The sequence below is a fragment of the Heterodontus francisci genome, chromosome 22 (assembly GCF_036365525.1).
Source record: "Heterodontus francisci isolate sHetFra1 chromosome 22, sHetFra1.hap1, whole genome shotgun sequence".
NCBI lineage: Eukaryota > Metazoa > Chordata > Chondrichthyes > Heterodontiformes > Heterodontidae > Heterodontus > Heterodontus francisci.
Genome location: NC_090392.1, coordinates 70,080,678 through 70,103,560, shown reverse-complemented (window position 1 = coordinate 70,103,560; position 22,883 = coordinate 70,080,678). Strand labels below are relative to the sequence as shown.

At 40.7% G+C, this 22,883-nt stretch overlaps 1 protein-coding gene across 4 annotated transcripts in view; it reads right to left on the bottom strand.

The window, feature by feature from the left end:
- Positions 1-904: 904 nt before the first annotated feature.
- Positions 905-22,883, bottom strand: part of cadm1a (cell adhesion molecule 1a) — a 363,398-nt gene continuing 341,419 nt past the window's right edge. For all 4 annotated transcript variants that reach the window (XM_068053970.1, XM_068053971.1, XM_068053972.1 and 1 more), the window contains 2 exons: positions 9,108-9,236; positions 905-3,658 (listed from right to left, as the gene is read on the bottom strand). In XM_068053970.1, coding sequence (XP_067910071.1) covers positions 3,540-3,658; positions 9,108-9,236 — 248 coding nt within the window. In that variant the 3' untranslated portion in view covers positions 905-3,539. The remainder of the gene's footprint in view (positions 3,659-9,107; positions 9,237-22,883) is intronic.

Below are 22,883 nucleotides of genomic sequence, written 5' to 3'. Positions count from 1 at the left end.
TAGCAGCACCACCTAGTGTTGGGAGGACAATGAATTTGAGTTGAAATGTTAAAGTTATTGTATGTTGAATACACTCTTTCAGCCTGAATTTTTCCCAGTCCGGCAGGAACTGCCAGTGCTGACTCTTATAGGGCCGATTCAGGGGGTCTTCATTCCTCATAATGCCTTATATCCAATGTCTGTATAGGTGTTTGTCTAGCCCAATGGTGTTCTGTACATAAATGGTAAGGGAAATTTAAATTAAGAAAGAAAGGTCCTGATAAGCTGAAACTTTTTTTTTAAATGGACAATTTCTTTCCCAATTTCAGTGGCAATCGAATATTCAAAAATGTAAAGCGTTAAAGACCATTTACTGATTTATCATGTGAAAGGTGACAGTGTATAATTTGGACTGTTACAGCAACAGAGCTCAGTGCATCTTATTCTCCATCATATCGAAATCACAAAAACTTTTGTCTTTCACCTCTTGCTGTTGTGAGCCCTTGCTGTGCGTAAATTAGCTGCTGCACTTACTTAGATAACGACAGTGATGACATTTCGAAGTAATTCATCGGCTGTGAAATGTTTTGGAACAACCAGAGGGGCTATCCAAGTGCAAATTTAAAAATATATATTTTTTGTTTGGGCGGCAGAAGCACTACCACGGTTCTGAAAGGGTTAAACGAATGAAGAAAGATGCAAAAGCTTTAATAACTCCAGCCTTGCTTAAAAAGGCCACAAGGATGAAAGGTGCAGAAATGAAAGAGTACACTAGTTGGAGAGGCCAGGTTCTTCTGAAGTTGGGGTTAACACAAATTACAGAGCTTCATGCTGGACCTTAATGTGGAAAAATATTCCATCTCTCATTCTGACGAACACAAGAATAAAATCACAGACGATAATTACACCACAAAACCAAATCAGAAATTTGGAACATTTAACTTTTTTTATTAAGAAGACAAGAACGCTTCAGTAGTTTTTGTTTTTTTTCCTGTAAAAATGGCATACATGAACTGATACAAAAAAAATGGTGTGGAAACATATGAGAGATTCTATCAATACACAAAATTGCCCATGTACACCAGAAATAAGAGATGGTCTAAGCAAACAAGCTTTAGTGCCTAAAGATCAAACCTATTGGGCATATAAACACAGCAAGAATCTTCAACTTCATTAATGCTTCTTTTTTTTAATAACCAATTTTGCACAATACTTGTTTCGCACGTGACAAAACCCAATTCATTTGAACTAACGCTATACAAAGTAATACATATTACAATTAAAACAGTGCACTGCATTTGAGAAAAAAAAAGAGGGTTCACACAAAAACATGTACAACTAAAACTCTGAATTTGCCACGTTTTTTTTCAATGTGTGGGGGGCATATTTTTTGCATTCTGCCCGAGATGCAAAAAGCCTATCAGAACACATATTCCTGAGACATGACAAATTTGTTTAATTTTTATTTGATTTTTTTTTAAAAAAAAGGCCTACTTCAGTAACACTGCTAACACTATAATACAATTCAAACTAAAGGAGTGGGGGAAAGTTACTGCAAATGACTGAGAAACTATATTTAAAACAGCGACGAGACACAGTAAATCACTTTTTGAGCATGTTACCACATTCCCTTCACTGCTATGGTGACCCTTTTTCTTATGCAGCCGGATAGAGAACTGAGCATTTCTTATCGAGTATACATTTCACAGCTCAGTTTTCTGACATTTTCTTGGAACTCAGTGAGGAGCCTCTATAAGAATCCTCTAAATTTTAAAGTACAACACTCTCCAATTATAATGTTGCTCTCTACCCAATCCTTTCTCCCCTCGTTGACCCCTTGGTTAGCACAAGTTCCAGTAGAAAAACTGAGGCTAACTCACCCTTGCCATTCCTGCCCCATTTCACTCCTAAAGATATGATAGTGTTTCGCACTTTGTAACGACCGTCCAAAAAAAACTCAAACAAAACAAAAAATAAAATGAAATCTAAAATGAACACTCTTCAGGTAAAGCTATGTCACGTCAGAATCGGGCCATGTACCTTATTGGAAATCAGAAGAGATTTTGCTTTCCATCAATAAGTTAATATTCATCAACCTTCGCCTACAATTTAGCTCAACAGTTTAGATGGTAATAATTTTAACAACTGCCTAAAAGATTAACCTTAACGCCAAAAATGTGAAATGCCATTTTCAGAATTTGCAAACATTTTCTTTATAACTTTCAACTAAAGCAGTAACGAGATATTTCAACAGAATCTGGTCTCCTCTGCAAAACAAAGAAAAGTTTCAGACAAGAAAATGTTTTTATGTTAAACACAAAAAGGTAATATTTTAAGGCAGCTTCCACTCTTCTTTAAAGAGGCACTATCCCTTTTTGATGGCAGACACAGAATGAAGGTAAAATGCAGGATACACACAGAATTTCCATTAAATACTACAGCCTCCTGTACAGTGTTTGATCAATTTTAATTAAATCTTTAAATAGAATACGAATAGCATTATACAATGGCACAAGGACTAACCACTTGCATCACTGGCTTGATTTAAAAAAAATACACTGCTCTTTAAAAAGAGATCTATGCACACAGTCCATGTAAGCAGTGGTTGTTTTGAACAGGTTCTCGAATATAAACCATGCACGATGAACAAAGGGATACGCCTTTTTAAATCATGCTAGTGTTTATGAGCCAAACTGTACTGTGTGAATCCAGATTTCAACATGTAACATTTAACTTTTGCTCCAGGCAGTGCTTATCTTGCCTCTTTTGGTGGTTGGTGGGGGAGGGGAGGGGAGGGGGGGGGGGGGGGTGGTTGTTGTAGGTGGGGAATAACCGTGCTGACAGCGAATCATGAATGTGGATAGCTTTCAAGTTTTTGGCAAACAAATTAGTGAGAAGTAAGGCCAATTGGGAAAGACTGATGAGATCTTTTAAAACAAGAGCTGTCTGGAACAAAGCTTGTTCGCACTGTGATAACTCAAAACTGTCCACTTGCTAAAAAGGCACAGACCTCAGCTGTCAGGTCTGGTTAGGGTGGTTGTTGAAAGTTCTGTCAGTTGCCCAGAACACAGCCAGACAGTTTGAGGTACCCTACATCGCACAGTCTATATATAGAGAATGAAATTAGAGTCGATCTCGCCACAAGAAGCCTCACTTGCAGAAAAATGCTCGATCCATGTCCCTCTGCGGAAATTGAACTGCCACACCAGCTCACCCCTCACAGACAGAGAGAGCGCATTAACAAAATTACTTTTAAGTGTAGAAATGAATAGTGAACCTGTAAGTCCATGGAGCTTCCAAATGGCAATTCAAAGGCTGGAGCGTTTGCAGGGAAAACAAGGCACGGAGTTTTCTGCAAATGAGAGAACTAAACTAAGTTCAAGCCTGGCTCGGCATTTACAGAGGTGTCAAACTGTGGAACTCACCTGAACTCAATGAACACCTTTCCCACCCTATCCCATAACCCCAAGTGTACATATGTGTCTCAAATGTGACCACCATGCTAAAAATCAACTGCAAGTACATCTACAGTTGGACACCTCAGTGTAACTACACTTTATTTAGATGAAGTACTCTTTCTTTTCATCAGAGTTGTTCTGTCCACCCTCTGCATTGATAATGGCAGTGTCTGCATCTGCTGCATCATCAGCTCCTTTGGCTTCGTGTGTGAAATATGTACCTGCAAGACATCATAAAGCCATTCATTAGCACAGCACAAGTTCTCTGCCCAGCCACACTCGCTGGTGATCACGATTGGGTTTTGGGCAGTCAAAGCACGGAAAAAATTCTCATGAACATTTACACCAGTAGCCTTTTTAAAGAAATGGGTGCTCAGAGTCTACATTTAGGATGATGTGTGAAATGAAAGACTCATATTGTGGTGTTCTTCTGAGATTGGGACAGAGGAGACAAGTCTAACTCTGCGTCTGGCATTCTATATGTGGCTTAAGAGTGCCTGGTGATGCTGCTGGCTGCCAGAAATAGAAAATATTTCAAAAGTGTTCGAGAAGTACAGCGAAGGCAGTTTTGAGTTAATAATGCAAGAGGACCGCTGAAGGTGCAGTCCAGTCAACACCGCTGGATCTATGAATCTGTAACTCAAGAGACTTACGTCTAAATTTCTAGAATCCATTATTGAATTTAGCATCAGCATGGGGAAATGTGTTAAAAGTGTTTAGTATCTGCTTTAAAACGCATAGTTTATCATTACTACTAAAAGGACTTACAATATCGGAAAGCAGAGCATTTCCTAACTACTGCATCACCCTAACTTCACAGACAGCTATTCGCTTTTGATTTGGCCCTGATTTTGCTGGAACGGGACATCTCAGTTAATTAGACATTTCCCCCACCCTTCAGCTGATAACGGGGCAATGAGATCAATGGGGCATCTGGACCTTGGTGAAAAATGGGACCAACAGTCTTTCTCCTTAACCACTGAGATTTAAGGATGGAGAAAGAAACAGAGAAATGACAGAGAATGTCAAATCAGACAAAGAAAAAGTATTTTAGAAACCTCCAAGAACAATTTACTACCTGCAGGAGTGATATTCCAGAGTTTCAACTGTTGCTTTTCTGGGCCAGAGAGGTTGAGTGGCATTGTAGGAACATAAGTCTGGTCATTAAAAGGATCCTTATGCTGTTAGGTACCATCCCAGCTTTCCATGATGAGGTTAATCCCTATTTACTGCAATTTCTTGGTTGATGGCAAGCTGCCCCTTTCGCAAAGCAGATGGCAGATCATCCAGCAATGCAAATCACGGTGTATCTCTTCCTCGCCACAAACTGAACAATTTATTTTTATTTTATTTATTTAGAGATACAGCACTGAAACAGGACCTTCGGCCCACCGGGTCTGTGCCGACCATCAACCTCCCATTTTTTTAATACTAATCCTACACTAATCCCATATTCCTACCACATTCCCACCTGTCCCTATATTCTCCTACCACCTACCTATACTAGGGGCAATTTATAATGGCCAATTTACCTATCAACCTGCAAGTCTATTGGTGGTGGGAGGAAACCGGAGTACCCGGCGAAAACCCACGCAGACACAGGGAGAACTTGCAAACTCCACACAGGCAGTACCCAGAATTGAACCCGGGTCGCTGGAGCTGTGAGGCTGTGGTGCTAACCACTGCGCCGCCCAAATATACACAAATAACGGTGGGCGCATTAAACGTACTGCTATTTTACCAGAAAATACTGGGCCAATGTCAACAATTCACTAGGTAAAAGTGGCTAATCTGAATACTGCTACCCTTGAAGCACAGTGTGGCTTTCGTGCAGAGAGATCCACCATTGACATGCTGTTCTCCCTTCACCAGCTATAGGAGAAATGCCGCGAACAACAGATGCCCCTCTACGTTGCTTTCATAGGTCTCACCAAAGCCTTTGACCTTGTCAGCAGACGTGGTCTCTTCAGACTACCAGCAAAGATCGGATGCCCACCAAAGCTACTAAGTATCATCAACTCATTCCATGACAATATGAAAGGCACAATTCAGCATAGCAGTGCCTCATCAGACCCCTTTCCTATCCTGAGTGGCATGAAACAGGGCTGTGTTCTTGCACCCACACTGTTTGGGATCTTCTTCTCCCTGCTTCTCTCACATGCGTTCAAGTCTTCGGAAGAAGGAATTTTCCCCCACACAAGATCAGATGACAGGTTGTTCAACCTTGCCCGTCTAAGAGCGAAGACCAAAGTACGGAAAGTCCTCATCAGGGAACTCCTCTTTGCTGACAATGCTGCATTAACATCCCACACAGAAGAGTATCTGCAGAGACTCATCTACAGGATTGCGGCTGCCTGCAACAAATTTGGCCTAACCATCAGCCTCAAGGAAACGAACATCTTGGGACAGGATGTCAGAAATGCTCCATCCATCAATATTGGTGACCATGCTCTGGAAGTGGTTCACGAATTCACCTACCTAGGCTCAACTATCACCAGTAACCTGTCTCTCGATGCAAAAATCAACAAGCGCATGGGAAAGGCGTCCGCTGCTATGTCCAGACTGGCCAAGAGGGTGTGGGAAAATGGCGCACTGACACGGAACACAAAAGCCCGAGTGTATCAAGCCTTTGTCCTCAGTACCTTGCTCTACAGCAGCGAGGCCTGGACAACATATGTCAGCCAAGAGTGACGTCTCAATTCATTCCATCTTCGCTGCCTCCGGAGAATCCTTGGCATCAGGTGGCAGGACCGTATCTCCAACGCAGAAGTCCTCAGCGGCACTTGAGATGGCTTGGCCATGTGAGCCGCATGGAAGATGGCAGGATCCCCAAGGACACATTGTACAGCGAGCTTGTCACTGGTATCAGACCCACCGGCCGTCCATGTCTCCGCTTTAAAGACGTCTGCAAACGCGACATGAAGTCCTGTGACATTGATCACAAGTCATGGGATTCAGTTGCCAATGATCGCCAGAGCTGGCGGACAGCCATAAAGCGGGGCTAAAGAGTGGTGAATCGAAGAGACTTAGCAGTTGGCAGGAAAAAAGACAGTAAGTAGCGCAAGGAGAGAGCCAACTGTGTAATAGCCCCGACAACCAATTTTATCTGCAGCGCCCGTGGAAGAGTCTGTCACTCTAGTATTGGCCTTCATAGCCACTCCAGGTGCTGCTTCACAAACCACTGACCACCTCCAGGCACTTACGCATTGTCTGTCGAGACAAGGAGGCCAAAGAAGAGAAGAATTTGAATACTGCTATTCTATGCTGATAGCTGGGAGCTGTTTTTCAAGGGTCAGTATAGGTCTTAGTACAAGGGTTTTATATCATTACCCCACCACCAAAGGGAATGCTGACTGTACAGCAAAGGAACAACCCTCTGTTGTCCTCTCTTGTAACTGAAAAAGTTGAGAAAAGACATTTTTGTAGGTTTACAAACTAGACATTGCTGCTTACCTTAAGGCAATTTTAGAAGCTATCCTCAAACTATAGGAAAATGTCTACCGTTCAAAGCTAAAGGCAAGACTTTTGGATTTTCTAAATTTCTAAGTGCATAAATCCTGAAATCAATAATAAAAATCCAACATAACTATGGATTCTTCACAAATACCTTTTGGTCCAATAATATATTCGAGCAGAGGGTATGGAACATGTGCAAAAACAAACAGAAACACAGCTTTTTGTGTTCCAGAACTGTTAGAGAGAGACCAGGCTTTGCTTTGAAAACTGTGACTCTGTCCATACATCTGATCATCTTATATTTAGTTGCAATTACTTTTCACCACCTGCTAATGGAAGCTGTTGCATCAGCCGTCAACATGTACGGAGCGATGTGCAACTTATCTGAACAGAGCACAAAATTAGACTTTTTTTTGTAACAAAATGTACCACACACTGACCATTGCTACATGCCACCACTCTATTACACTGCCAGGCCTGGCTCAGCCACTTTACCCCAGTGTGATGGATTTGTTAATTATATTTGCTTTTGCGGTTCTGGGAGATTCCTTTCTCTGGTGGGATGTACGACTTAAGTGTAGCCACATTTTATCCACATGCTAGTTAAACAAAGATAGTTCAGTACCTTTCTGGTTTTCACTGCAAAGATAGCTTATGTGTGTGAAAATTAAATTATGAGCTGTACTATTACCTCTTGAAAGCATGTACTGCATAAGGAGAGCAGTCAATACAGTGCGAATAGAATATACACAAGCTATATGGAATAACAAACCACAATGTTATAACAGAGGTACAGCATTTTTAATCTCATCACTGGCTCACTGAAATGCAATTATAGCACTAAATTAGAACTTTTATTACTTAGCCACTTCCCTGAGCTTCATGATATATACTGCAGAGATGTCAAGCACATAATAAAAGCTGTGAAACCACCTCTAAAGTGTTAGGGACATCTCATCTGCCTGCCCTCTCAGTCAGCGAATGCTATTTTAAAAAAAGGAAAGAGGAGAATGAAAATTTAGAGGTTTCCCTTGCTGACCCTGCAAACAAGTGAAGTCCACGTTAAATAGGACACTAGGTCCTGAAAATCAGGACATTTTACTATTGATTAATGGGAAGTAGAAGAGCCTTCTGTTACTGTCCCAGGGATTATGCTCATAACTGTCCTCATGGTCCTGGGGGATGACGATGGCATGGATGGAACATGGGGTGCCTTGCTGGGCTCCACCGTAATTTACGCGAAGTGGATGGGGAAAGGGAGAGCGATGGGAGTGGACTGGAGGTGATGTTACGAACATACGAATTAGGAGCAGGAATCGGCCACTTGGCCCCTCGAGCCTGCTCCGCCATTCAATAAGATCATGGCTGATCGGATTGCAACCCAGAGTCCACATTCCCGCTTACCCCCGATGACCTTTCACCCCCTTGCTTATCATGAATCTATCTACCTCTGCCTTAAAAATATTCAAAGACTGCTTCCACAGCCTTTTGAGGGAGAGTTCCAAAGACTCATGACGCTCAGAGAAAAAATTTCTCCTCATCTCTGTCTTAAATGGGTGACCCCTTATTTTTAAACAGTGATCCCAAGTTCTAGATTCTCCCACAAGGGGAAATATCCTTTCCAAATCCATCCTGTCAAGACCCCTCAGGATTCTGTATGTTTCAATCAAGTCACCTCTTACTCTTCTAAACCCCGGCGGGTACAAGCCTCGCCTGTCCAACCTTTCCTCATAAGACAACCCACCCATTCCAGGTATTAGTCTAGTAAACCTTCTCTGAACTGCTTCCAACGTATTTACATCCTTCCTTAAATAAGGAGACCAGTACTTTACACAGTACTCCAGATGTGGTCTCACCATTGCCCTGTATAACTGAAGCATAACCTCCCTACTTTTGTATTCAATTCCCCTTTCGATAAACGATAACATCCGTCCCGTTTTCTCACTGGTTCTGCTGCTATCCCATCCAACATGTGACATAATAGCAGAGGAAAATCCAAGACTGCATCTCATTGGCATCCAAGGCAGGTACTGTGAATAGAGTTGATATAGTGCACATTGCAACATTCAGCAGAATTTAAATATTCTCTTCTGTTTAGGATTCACAAAACATAAGAAAAAAATCCAATGCAGTTGAGAAAACTGATCATATTTCATAAAGCCATTATCACTGTTTTGATGATGGCGTACACAAACAGCCTCCTTCATGGCTTACCTTTGTGTCTTGCAAAGTATCGTCCAAGTACTATCAGCAGGCACAGAATGGCAAATACAACCACAGCAACCACTCCCCCGATGACAGCATGGTCTACAGACCTTGGAACTTCTGTGCCTGCTCTCGAGTCTGTCAGATTGAAAGCAAGAAATCTTCGTCAGAAACATTTTACATTGCCAAAAATGAAGTGACTGAGACTCAGCAAACAGGTCATTCAAAAATAACCTTTCCTGTCACAGCTCCCTTAAGAGCAAGGAAATGTATCAAGAAGCAAAGACACTTTTCCCCCCTCTTTGCAACAGAATGATTTATCCTTTGGAATTAAAGTACAGCTTTTAAATAGTCCCGTGCCATCGAAAATTGACATGTTACTGCATTTCTCTTTTTTATTGCTTTGGTTTGTCAAAGCTTATGAATAATTCTGTACAGACTAAAGCAAAAACCAAACGTACTCACATCTCTTACAAAATTAACTGCACACGACTACAACATAGCCAAACATCATCAGCACAGATGATAATACATGCATTTAACTCCTTGGCATCTATCAGCAGGGTTCTGAAGAACGGCTGCTGTTGCTGTTCATTAACGAGTAATAAATGGCATGAAATATGAGCATGTCGATGCAGTGAGTTGGTGAGCTTCAACTCAGTGTTGCCACTAGCATTTCAGTAAGATGCAATAATGGGCATGTGAAATCTTCACACAATGCCTATTTGAATTGCAAAAAATACCCCAGCAGTGCAATTAGAGATATTGCTCCTTCTAGCTTGGTTTGTGGCTGAAGAGAGTACTTTGAGGTTTGGAACACCAGAATAAATTACTGCCGAATACAGGTGGGAGCCATTTGAGGTTATGACTTAAGAGCACTGGCACAGGACTGAAGTGGACTGGGTATTTGGAATAATATATTAAAATCAGCCCAGTAACAATACTGCAACATACAATACTGCAACATAATATCAGAATGCAGGCTAGCAAAACCTTTCTCGTCACAGAAAGCTTTCTTTCAAACCCAATGATGAAAAGTAGAAACAAACACAACAAAGTATTGCACTGTCCAGAAGATTCACTGTTTTTAAAACATATCAGTAACAGCTCAGATAAAATATTCCAACTTTTAAATCATTTTTAGTTCATACCTAGTAAGCCGTCACCTAAATCTCTCAAGTATGTAATATTACTTCGTCAATAAATCTGTCTTGATCCCAGTACTGAAGGAAGTGATAGATATTAATTTGTCCCATATATAAAATGTGCAAGTATTCATCAGTTAATTTTAAAGAAGATTTATATTGATCTCCCTGAAGATAACAGAAAATCCTTTCAAGGCTGACTACTGTGTATAATAATATTGGAAGTTTATTGATCAAGTGTAGAGAAGTGTGACAACTAAAGGTGATGCTGCAGCTCAGTGGCGAGGACATCTGATTCATCACTTTCCTGTAGAATTTATACCTTCTATGTTCTATCAATTTGCTGTCTAAATTAATGGTAACTGATATCAGTATTCTGACCTTTAGCTTCTTGAAAATTCTCAGATAGTTAGCGGAAAGCCTGATATCGCAGGCTAAGGGCTAACATTTAATTTAAAAAGAAAACCAGCAAGTATATTCACTTAAAAATGATGAGATTGCCTATTTTATATTGAAATGACATATAAGCATGGTTGGAGGTTAGATTTTGACAACTAAAGGTAACCAATATTGCTTTTGGAAGATTAAGCAAAATGCTGGTGAAATCCTATAAACATCATGATAGCAACAGAAATTCCATGATGGGAATCGGAGTCAAACTTCTACCTCAACTCGAGGCACTTTGACCTTTAGAATTCTGGAAGGTCAATGCCAAAGTGTCTGACATACAAATCTCACTCATTTGCACTGCTGCCTTCCTCTGGTCTATGCGTCAATGACCTTTGTTGTTCTTGACTTGGTCATTGGATAATGGAGTTCAGAAAAGGGAAAGGTTTCAGGGGGTGGAGTAGCAACCTTCGTTTAATTGTAGCAAAGTCACCAAGTAAGAGATGCTAGATTAAAGCTCACGATGTACTGCAGTACATAATCTAGGCTGACATTTTAGTGCAGCACTGAGGGACTGCTGCATCGTTATAAGTGCCACATTTTTTGTGAGATGCTAAACTGAGGCTCGTCTGCATGTTCAGGTGGATGCATCCCATGGTGCGAGTCGAAGAGCGTGGACGGTCACTTGGTGTCCAGTCAGCACAAATCCCATAGTCGACACCACAAAGCACAGGCTAACTGATCATTTGTCTCAGTTGCATTTGATGGGCCTTTGCTATATGCAAAATGGTGACTTCAAAAAGTATCTCATTGGCTGTGAAATGCTTTGGGACAACCCGAGGACTAGAAAGGCACTATATAAATGCAAGTTCTTCTGACATGGAGCTACATGGAACATGTGAAGTCAGAGACCATCCTAAGCCAAGTGGTTGCAGGTTGACATCTGGGAAGCAGTAGAAAAATGCACACAGAGGAAAACTGTGTACATATTCCAAGGTATTCAATGTAATTTAATGCTAAAAATAACCTGGCCATACTGTACACCCTGTATCATAAAATAGATATACTGCCAGGTCATATCTTCAAATGGCAAACTGCCATCATAACGTCATGGAATAATCATAAACCAGGATATTCTACTCTGAATTTAAGCAGTCATTGAATCTCAGATTTCATTTGACAAGTCTGACCCACTTGATACAATGATAGAGCAAAATCAGTAAATTTAGCAGTAATGAATGGTGCTGCCTTTCTGATTACATGACTGAGAATGGAAGAATGCCCCTCCAAACATAGCTACTCTCATGCACCACCACCATAACCTTCATATTGGTAAATGAAGGCTACAACTCATCAATGTTCGTGTAATTCAGGCACGTTTGTGACAATGTATATATTAAAATACTTATTAAGTGGAGGGCTTAGGAGGTTTTGGCATAGGTACTGTAATTCTGCCAGACAGTAAAACTGACATCCTTCTCTACATTATCCATCAATTTTATTAATGTAATAGGATAATGAGTGGACTTACAGGTGTGAATCTTAGTCAGAAAATGCTTTTAATCAAGTGCAAACTGTCACAATAAATGTGCAGTAACGATCACCCCAAACCTCACTATCAGAAATAGAAGCAGTAGACCATATGGCCCTTCAAGCCTGCTCTGCCATTCAGTACTATCAGAGCTGATCTTCTGCCTCTGCAACTTTTTCCTGCCCACTCCCATATCCATTGATTCCATGAGAGATCCAAAATCTATCTATCCCAGCCTTGATTTACTGAACGATGTAGCATCCACAGCTTTCTGGTGGATAGAATTTCAAAGATTCACCAACCTTTGAGTGAAGAAATTTCTACTCACCTCAGCCCTATATAATCAACCCTTTATCCTGAGACTATGGCCCCGTGTTCGAGATTCCCCAGCCAGGGGAAACAACCTCTCAATGTCTACCCTGTCAAATCCCTTCAGAATCTTGCATGTTTCAATGAGATCACCTCTCATTCTTCTAAACTCCAGAGAATATAGGCCTAATTTATTCAACCTCTCATCATAGGACAACCCTCTCATCCCAGGAACCAGTCTAGTGACCCTTCACTGTACTGCCTCCAAGGCAAACATATCCTTAAATATGGAGATCAAAACTGCACACAGTACTCTAGGTGTGGTCTCACCAAAGCCCGATACAATTTTATCAAGACTCCCTGGTTCTTGTAATCCAGTTCCTTTGCAATAAAGGCCAACATGCAGTTGCCTTCCTAATTGCTTGCTGTGCCTGCATGCTACCTTTCTGTGTTCCTTATATGAGCACACCCAAGTCACTCTGAACAACATTTAAAAGTTTCTCGAATTGTAAAAAAATTCTTAGTGGCCGAGTACGTTATCTAGCTTGGACTGCTATATGGATTAGGAGGCTCCCGGGTTTGATGCCTGGTCTGGACTGACATAGTTGACCACAGCTAGGAGCATCAGAGGACTACATCTGAGCTCAAGACTGGGAAGCGGGTGTTGATGGGGTGGTGCGGGGTGAAAAGAGGATTGGTTCTAGTCTCTATCCAACAACCTCTGCTGAAAGATATGAGTAGGGGTTATGTGGTGAATTCCAGATCAGGCCGAGCCAACACTCTCTGTCTAGTTTCACACACAAAGGGAGTGTCATCTCCCATTTCCCCACCCCAGCAACTATACTCTGGCACTGAGTCCTTGCTCTTCCCTGGAAGATCTATGATAACTCAAGTCTCTGCTCTCATGAGAGGAATGGTAAAGGAAGATAAGCTAGAGGGTGAAGAGTGAGCAGGATCGTTCACCCCTCCCATCCACAAAGAGGTTGCAGTAGTTAATTTTCAAAGGATATCATAATAAATTAGCGGTACAAATCACATCGATTGCTGGCAAAAAGCAAACAAACCCACAGAATAAAGCTAGCCACAACTGATGTCCACATTCACTTTAGAACCTGAATTATTAAAAAAAAAGATTCACCAGAGAATGTTTCAGTCTGGAATCCCACCTTGGGGCTGAGCTGACTTTAAAAAGCTTTGTCCTCATTTCCAGACTCACCTGAAGTCTCCACGAATTACTGCCTTTACCTTCTCCAGCGGCTGAATAAATATAAAACCGAACATTTCTGAGAACTGTGCAAAAGCTCTCATCTTGAAAGCAAATGTCTTTCAAAGCACTTCTGCAGACCTACAAATATATCGTCCAGAGCCATGTTGCAGAACTTGCCATTCAAGAATCAAACACAGTTTAGTATTGAAACTCCAGTTTCTTCACGATTAAACCCGTTGCACAGTTCCAGTTATAATAGCTTCAGGCTCTCCCAAAGCTAATGTTTAATTTGTTCTCTGGTTTAAACAGTAATAGTATTACATGAAAGTACTACGCCTACATATAGCTTCCTTTCCACTAAAACGTAAAAAAATTCCGTTGCTATCTAAATATCACCAGAACATTTTTAAAATGACAAAATCATGAAGCAGCTTATGAAGTGAAGCAGGCTTTTTGTTTAAGAGACACAGATTGGATTGTGCCTTCTGTGCCATTATTTATTTGTTAGTTTATAAATCAACTGAAAAATTCGATAAAGTTGGAAGACTACAAAACTAAAAATGACATTTAATTTGTGTTCCATGGACTCAACACAGTTATTTAAATAGGATTGCTAATTTCAATTTGGCAAACTGAGTGCAAGCAAATCGCTCTACCCTGCAACAGCACAAACCAGGAACAAATTAATTTAATCTTTCATACACTCAATGTATTTAGAATTTTTGTTTCAAAAGAAAAGCCTGCAAATTAAATGGGTAACTGATATATCCAAAGCAAGCATAAGTGTGCTACCAGATAGAACATCTCGGAGTCGTAATATTCCAGTTGAGGGTGTTGTCTATAATGGAACATCTGGAATAGTTCCTACACCTGTACTGGCCTCAGTTACAGTGCACATGAGATAGCTTCATAACTAGCAATTGGGAAAAATGTCAGAAAACAACCGTTGCTGTTGTGCATCTCCTCATGGATAATTAGAGGTGTTTTGGGGCGGGGGGATGTTGCAAGAGGGTAGATACACCTTGCCTTTATGGTTATGGAATGGGCTAGTGTTCCAACACTCAGCAGGAGTCTCACCTCAATCTCCATCTCACAGGTTTTCTCTTTCATCTCCATAAAAGAGGAAAAACACTATGGACAGAAAACAATGCCAGCATATGTAGCACAACTAAAAAGACTTCATTAAACGAAGATGGGCTTTGAGTCAGCATTTTTGGGGCCAGAGCAGGGTTGGCAGAAATATACATCAAGTGACATACACACAAAGCCATTGAACTGGATCCCCCTCCAGTGTATGCAGCGATTATATTGCTCCGGCCTGCCCATACTCCTGACATCTGAAGCATTTGGCCTTTTAGGATTAGAGAGATTTTGGAAGGGTTAGTTGGAAGCAGCCTCGGAGCAGATGTTGTGCACAATTCCCCCTTATGTGATATGACACTCCACTTTACTATCATCAGGAATCCAGACAGACTTCTTTCCCTTCCAAGTCCAGTGATGTTCAGTGCCCTGATCACATCAGCCAACTCAGATTGATGATCCTGGTCTTTGTGGCTCTGTGCCACATCATGTGGCAGTGCAGTTACCATCTCAGCCATCATGGGAGCAGCTGTAATAAATCTTAGGCAATTTCTTTTTCACAGCAGAAATTCGTCTTTGAGATATTTTATCATGTTTCCAATTTTGTTTTTGGCTTTTCATTCTTTGCTTCATCTTACATTAGCTTATAGACCCATACCTGTATTGCAGGATAGAACTTACTTTTCTTTCCTTATCTGGAGCTTCCTTCATATTCCTCCTTCTAAATAACATCCGATTCCTTTTTAAGTTCAGATATTATAAATCACTGGGCAGCTTCTGCTGGTTCCTTATATGCTTTTCATATTTTCTCTTTCTCAATGCCATATGTTTTTCCTGAGTATGCTTTCCTCTCTCATTCTCCTTCGCTTTCTCTAAAGAGCTCCATTCTATGTTCTCTTTTCCTTGTCTGTGCTTTGCCTTAACGATTAATAATACAGAATGTCCGGTCTCTAATCAGCTCTCTTATTCTGAGGGGCATGTTCCTGTTTGCTTTCTCTCATTTTCATCCTCTCCATGTGGGATGATGCCTTCAAAGAACAAAGAACAAAGATAATTACAGCACAGGAACAGGCCCTTCGGCCCTCCAAGCCTGCGCCGATCCAGATCCTCTCTCTAAACATGTCGCCTATTTTCTAAGCTTCTGTATCTCTTTTCTTCCTGCCCATTCATGTATCTGTCCAGATACATCTTAAAAGACTCCATCGTGCCCGCATCTACCACCTCCGCTGGCAATGCGTTCCAGGTGCCCACCACCCTCTGCGTAAAGAACTTTCCACGCATATCCCCCCTAAACTTTTCCCCTTTCACTTTGAACTCGTGTCCTCTAGTAATTGAAACCCCCACTCTGGGAAAAAGCCTCTTGCTATCCACCCTGTCTATACCTCTCAGGATTTTGTACACCTCAATCAGGTCCCCCCTCAACCTCCGTCTTTCTAATGAAAATAATCCTAATCTACTCAACCTCTCTTCATAGCTAGCGCCCTCCATACCAGGCAACATCCTGGTGAACCTCCTCTGCACCCTCTCCAAAGCATCCACATCCTTTTGATAATGTGGCGACCAGAACTGTACGCAGTATTCCAAATGTGGCCGAACCAAAGTCCTATACAACTGTAACATGACCTGCCAACTCTTGTACTCAATGCCCCGTCCGATGAAGGAAAGCATGCCGTATGCCTTCTTGACCACTCTATTTACCTGCGTTGCCACCTTCAGGGAACAGTGGACCTGAACACCCAAATCTCTCTGGACATCAATTTTCCCCAGGACTTTTCCATTTACTGTTCAGGTTTCAGCTATCCCAAGTGGCTGCTTTCCATCAGCTCTTTCTACTCATTGCATTCTTCCTTTATTTACTTCCCATTCTTCACCCTGCTGAGCAAGGTCTTTGTCCTTTTCTAAATTTCCTTATTGTTGCAACGTACCTCAACTTCTTGTCTTGACAGTGTTCCCTGCAGCTCGGATTCCTTGTGTTTTCTCCCAAGTCATGTTTCTCCCTCCTATACATTGCCTAGTGCGCATGTTTTCACCTCCTTTGTACATCTCCTCTGTGTCAGCATTTTTCCATCCTAATCTTCCTAGATGCCTTCAGAAGGTTGCTATGATAATTATCCTAGCCAAGCTTCATTAGCCATCTTAACGACCTCAACTGTGCTTCAATATCCAGAAAACCTTAAGGAAACCCCTACTGCTGTATGCATCAGTGTTATAAACGTAGAAGATTCTCTTTGGTGCATATTTTCCTATATTTGCTAATCTTAGTGCAAATCCTGTTTTATATTCAAGATTTCTGGCTAATTATAGGAAACAGAGATATACCCAGAAATAAAGTTTCTTCACGTGTACAAAAGACCCATGGCATGCCAGTGCATCCGTTGGCACCAGTTAAAGTGCAACATTCTGTCTCCAGTGATCTGTTACTTTTTTTCCAATTGGTATTTATGGTTACATTTAACACAGTAATGTCAATATATTAGTTTATGATCGAAAATTAGTTATTTAATTTTAGATTCAAATAAATTTGACTGAAATTAAAGAGCTAGTAACCAAGAGCAACCATATTTTATAAATATTGAAGTTGAAGGTTCACTGAAGTAAGGGGTATGATCATTTAGTTGAAGCTGCATTGAGGTATGTTGGTAATTGAACCTCAGGCTCATGGTGGGGGTTGCATATCTATATTTGTATTTGCTTCAATCACAATACAGGCAGATATGTCCAACTTTCATTTTTAAATAACCTTTTGATGCTAATTTTTTTGCATATCAAGTTTTAATGTGCCACAGTCCCAAGTGGTGAGATGTATTTATGCCCATCATTAACATTTGGGCATTAAGTGCTTTATAAGATATGTCTGAAGCAAGAAAATGCCAGTCTCTAAAGTCGACTCCATTATTAAACTAATCTATCATGGAATTCTCCCTCTCTCCACCCTCACCCTCAGTCTAGCTCCAAACCCACTCACTGTTGATCCCTTAAACTCATTACCTGAACTTCCTTGGGATGGGGGAGGGGGAGGGGGAGGGGTGGGTGAAGCGGGTGGGGGAAAATCAAACTTATGACAGGGAATGAGGCAGGTCTTCCAGAGATAGATCACCCCAAGTTGCCTTTCTCATGCATCGCAAAAAGCCATCTTCAGAGAGGCTGGCAGAGGTCATGGAGTAGGTCATTTGGTTTCTTGGCCAGAAATGGTGCGAGAACACCTAAGAAAGTGAAAAGATACTGTGCAAAGAGAATCTCATGGTTTTTCCATGTGCACAGTTGGAGATATGAAAATATAATAGGGCAGCAAGCATTCAAACAATTAACACAAAACCCTCAGTACCCCTCATGTTAGATAACTGGCATGTTTGAACGGATATTCTTTACATTCAATGCTCTGCAGCATGATTAAACAACATTTTTTTTTTAAGTAACATAGAATTGCACTTTGGTAAAATGCAATTTATCACACTAAAACTATCTTTAATTTCAGCAATTGACACAACATTGTTGTTAATAAATACCACTGCAACTTGAGCAGAACATTTCCTGACAGTACTAACTGCTATTTCTATTATTGCTTTCTTCAGGGAACCTAATGAAATTAGGAAGATAACATTTCTCTTCCTTATTTGGTAGATTTATGCTTCACAACCCTGCTCCTGTTTGGCCTCCTGACTCCTAATCCACTTGTATCAAAGACAAGAGATCTTGGCATAGAATATTAAGATGTTCACACGCTACACTCGAGTATGGCCTTTGTGCTCAATGACTTTGGGGAAAAATAGAAAGTCTCAAAAATGTCAAAGGGTTGTCATCTTGAATTTGAATAGTTTTCACAGGCAAAAGCTGGGAACTATATTTAATTCCATGTAAGTCTTAGTTATTTTCACATCACTTAGTGTGGGCTGTTGTTGCAGCAATCTAATTAGTTTGTTGTCACCACTTTCTCTTCTAAAGGCATTGAACTCTGCTAGGGTAAGGGTCCAACTGTGGCCTCACTCAAGTGGCTGTTCTTCATGACCGAGCCTACGTACTCTAGTGTTGGCAGCCAATTCAATGCTGGAAGACATGAAGTACTGAGTTGGATTCTGTCCTTACCTAATGTCCAAAGGAGCAGGAGGTGCTGGATTGCTATCAGGAGCGGGAAGTCTGGCTGATTGTCCCCCTCTTTTACCCTGGAACAGCAATTCATTTACAACAGTTGACTCAGCACAGACCAGGAAATGAATCTGCAGCCTTGTTTTTCTGCATTTAGACCTTACTGTTTGAACAATTACAAATATCCTGAAATCCAACTAAAAGTGTAGCTTGAATAGAATTTAGAATTTGTTTATATGTTTTTAAAAAAAAGAGATAAATGTTACCATGTGACATGTTCTTTAGCAGGCTACATTAGGAATCACTGCACACAAGGAAAGTTTCCACCTCGACAATTAATAAAACTTCAGCATCAGATAATCGACAACAATGTAATGAAAAGTAAATCAAGTTATTAAACCACAAGTTAATATTTTGTGTTACCCGACTTACAATTTAGCCGACAGGGAAATTAACAACCTATCCAAAGGGAATAAGATCTTCAAGTTTGGTGAGAATCTAATAAAATGCTATAAATTATTAAGATAATAAATGATTGCTGAAGTAGAAAAGGTTAACAGGTTCACAAAAGCCTCCAATGCACCCGTGTTGAAAGCAGCCTAGATGACGATGAAATTAAGAGAATGCCACTCTCATTAGAGGAAAGGGCAGGGGTGGGAGGGAGGATACAAAATGCTTTCATTGTGAAGTAATTGGATGAAAGATCTGACAAGTCTGTCTCTGACCTGAATGAAGTCTTTGTATTATGTAGCATAGATGGCAACATTGGTGCTTGAAAACATACCCCAATAAGCTTCAACCCGTCACTTCTCGCTTTTAAATTAGTTGTTAAATTGATTACACTAATATTTTCAATTTGCAAACACTCCAGAGTGTGGCTCCTGCTGGGATTGGTGAATTTACCCATATATTGTTGCACTAACACCTGCCTGTATGAGCGAAATGGGCAGTGAATTTGGTTAGCAACTCGGTTTGGGATTAAGATGTTAAAACTCTTTACATTCATCGTCAGGACACAAAGGTGCTACTAAGGAATGGATAGTTTAAAATTTGCACCTGCATTTAAATAAAAATAATGATTTTAATTACTGCCACTTCCATATCCCAGCAATCTGATGTCGTGCAGTAATTCTCAACTGCAAATCCATATCATTATAAAAAAGTGGAAATATCTTTATTTCAACAGTGCCACTAATTCTGCTTCAGCTGCACAGTAAGGTCACTCTGAGATAAAGGGCAGGCAGGAGCAGAGCAATCCTAAATTCAAAGCGGTTGTATTGAGTGACTAAGATGACTTCAGTCACTGCTGTAACAAACTGGTAAGACATTTACTTATATTGGCTGGGGAAGGGTGAGCAGGAGTTGAGGAGTGCAGTATGTACTTACTGGCACTTACCTGCAGCTGTCACAACCAAGTAATTTGTAGAGCATTTTCACAAGTTATTTCACCTGAACTGCATAATATTTCTCACATGATACAAGGGTTCCTACATAGACGACCGTGGTGAAAAATCTGTTCAAAAATAGATTTTGTTTCAAATTCCCTCACACCACACATATGGGGGAGAAGGAAGGAAGGAAGGTCTCCCAGCTTCCACCTGGTAATTCCACCTTCAATCCACCCAGTTGCTCTTGCCGAAATCTGGCAATCTTGCTTGATCCCATTAATCTGCCAATACCAAATTGCTACCTTGATTATGCCATTTATCATGGTCAATCCTTTGCTGGTTCACCACTACACTGCAGCTCATTGTAAGAACCTCAATACTCATGTGTAAAAGATTTTTGATAAATTAAATCAAACTGAAAATGCTTTTCAACAAATTATCGAATGGCTCATGGTCTAAATGCTTACCAAATTGCTTTTTATAGTATGAATTTTATAGAAATCCTGATACCAACAATATTCCTTGTCAAAACTATTTGAAATTAGATAGCATGAAAAATGCACTGCTTTTGATAATATAATTTAACAATCTATAGTTCTCCCAATGTAATTTTAGCCAAATTATCATGGGTTAAGTGTCGAAAAGTGACATTCCTAAAGGAGAACACAAATTATCTGGACTATGAAATTGGGGATGATGTATTTCATTGGTGACGGTAGGGGGGGAATGGCAGGGTTGAAAATAAAAGAAACAAAGTGAAAGGCTGAACCTAAATCAACAGTGGGACAACTCTTCACAGAATTATTGCCCAGCATAATTTTTCCTCAACCTGTACCTCCCCGACTCCTGGAATCATGCTGGAATTTGACTCCACAGAGGGCATCAGCCTGCTGGTATCTCAACATTCTTCAGTAAATACCAAGCCACTTGACCTTGAAGGGTCAAATTTGTACAAATCAAGCCAGTTCTTGTCCTTAAATTCACATCAACATACAAAAGCTTTCTTGCAAGGGTCACATTGCCAAAGTAGTCACACTTCACAGGTGATCCACGACTGATCCTCGGCATGTTACTCAGATGTGGGGCAATTACAGGCAAATATGTTTGTTATTACCCGATGTCTAAACACACACACTTTCCAAGGAGCCACTGGACAGCGATGAGGAACAAAAAACCTGGCTGATCTTTTATCATCTTGAGCCTAGAGTGCTGATCCTAATTCTAGTGCCCCTACCCTAGATTAGGTGGGCTGGCTCAGACCGAGGCTGGAAGCTGCACTTCGATTAATATTTTCAAAGTTTCTTTGCTTTCTAGAACAATTATGGATGGGGGAGTGGAGGGAACTAAATAGAGATTGAATAAATTTAAAAAATATTAATTGAAATTTTTTTTGGCTCTCTCGATCAACTGCTTCATAAGCAAGAGATAATTTAGTGTAGTCCTATAAAACACTCAATTTTAGAAATCTGTTTTGGTGTTCTTAATAACTACACTGAATTTAAATTAACTGCAAAAGTCAGTTGTTAGTGATGAATGAAATAAATGCCAGGCAAATCTTTGCTCTTGTATTAACTCCAAGTCACATCCATGCATCTAAATGCTTTGATTTAAAAGGAAGCCAGTCATTATTTTTTCATTAACAATCCTAAGAAATTAGATTCTGGTAAGATTGAAGTAATCTCTGTAAAAGGTATTATCAATTCCGGGAATGTTTGATTTAACTGTGTGCTTCCCCCTTCAATAAATGCAGTCATGAGATTATTGCTTATGTTTCAATTATTGCAGTTTGATAAACCTTGACTCAAATTTATTGCATGTCAATGGTACTAAGTTACATTCTACAGCAAAAATTCCTGCTTGAGAGAATTTGGCAACAAAGGCACAATACAGGACATTTTGGCAACTTTGAACGCCCAGTACTTCCTACCAGAAATTTGAGTTTTAGAATAACGTTTCTGATCTAGGCAAGCTCCCTCCACACTGCAGCCTGTCTGCCATATTGCCCTGTTCCCTTCTCCCCAGATCAGGTATGCTTTTTCAATCAGCTTTCCACTCTTGCCACAGCACTGAAATGGCTCTACCCACAAAGTCACAAATGACATCTTATGTGACTGTGACCATGGTAAACTGTCCCTCCTCATCTTTCTCAATCCATCAGCAGCCTTTGATATAGTTGACTACACCATTCTCCTCTAACACCTCTCCTCCATTGTCTAGCTGAATAAGACTGCCTTTGGCTGGCTCCATTTTTTTCCTCATCCAGTCATGCAATGGCTTTTCTTCCTGCTTCTGCACCATTACCTCCGTCATGACTCAAGGGTCTATCCCGGCCCCCCTCCTATCTCTCATTTACATACTGTCCCTCGGTGACATAATTAAACTTCAGATTTCACACATATGCGGATTTTCTATTCTATTTGTTTGTGATATATGGGCATTGCCCATCCCTAACTGCCCTTGAACTGAGTGGCTTTTTTTAAAATTAGAGATACAGCACTGAAACAGGCCCTTCGGCCCACCGAGTCTGTGCCGACCATCAACCACCCATTTATTCTAATCCTACACTAATCCCATATTCCTACCACATCCCCACCTGTCCCTATATTCTCCTACCACCTACCTATACTAGGGGCAATTTATAATGGCCAATTTACC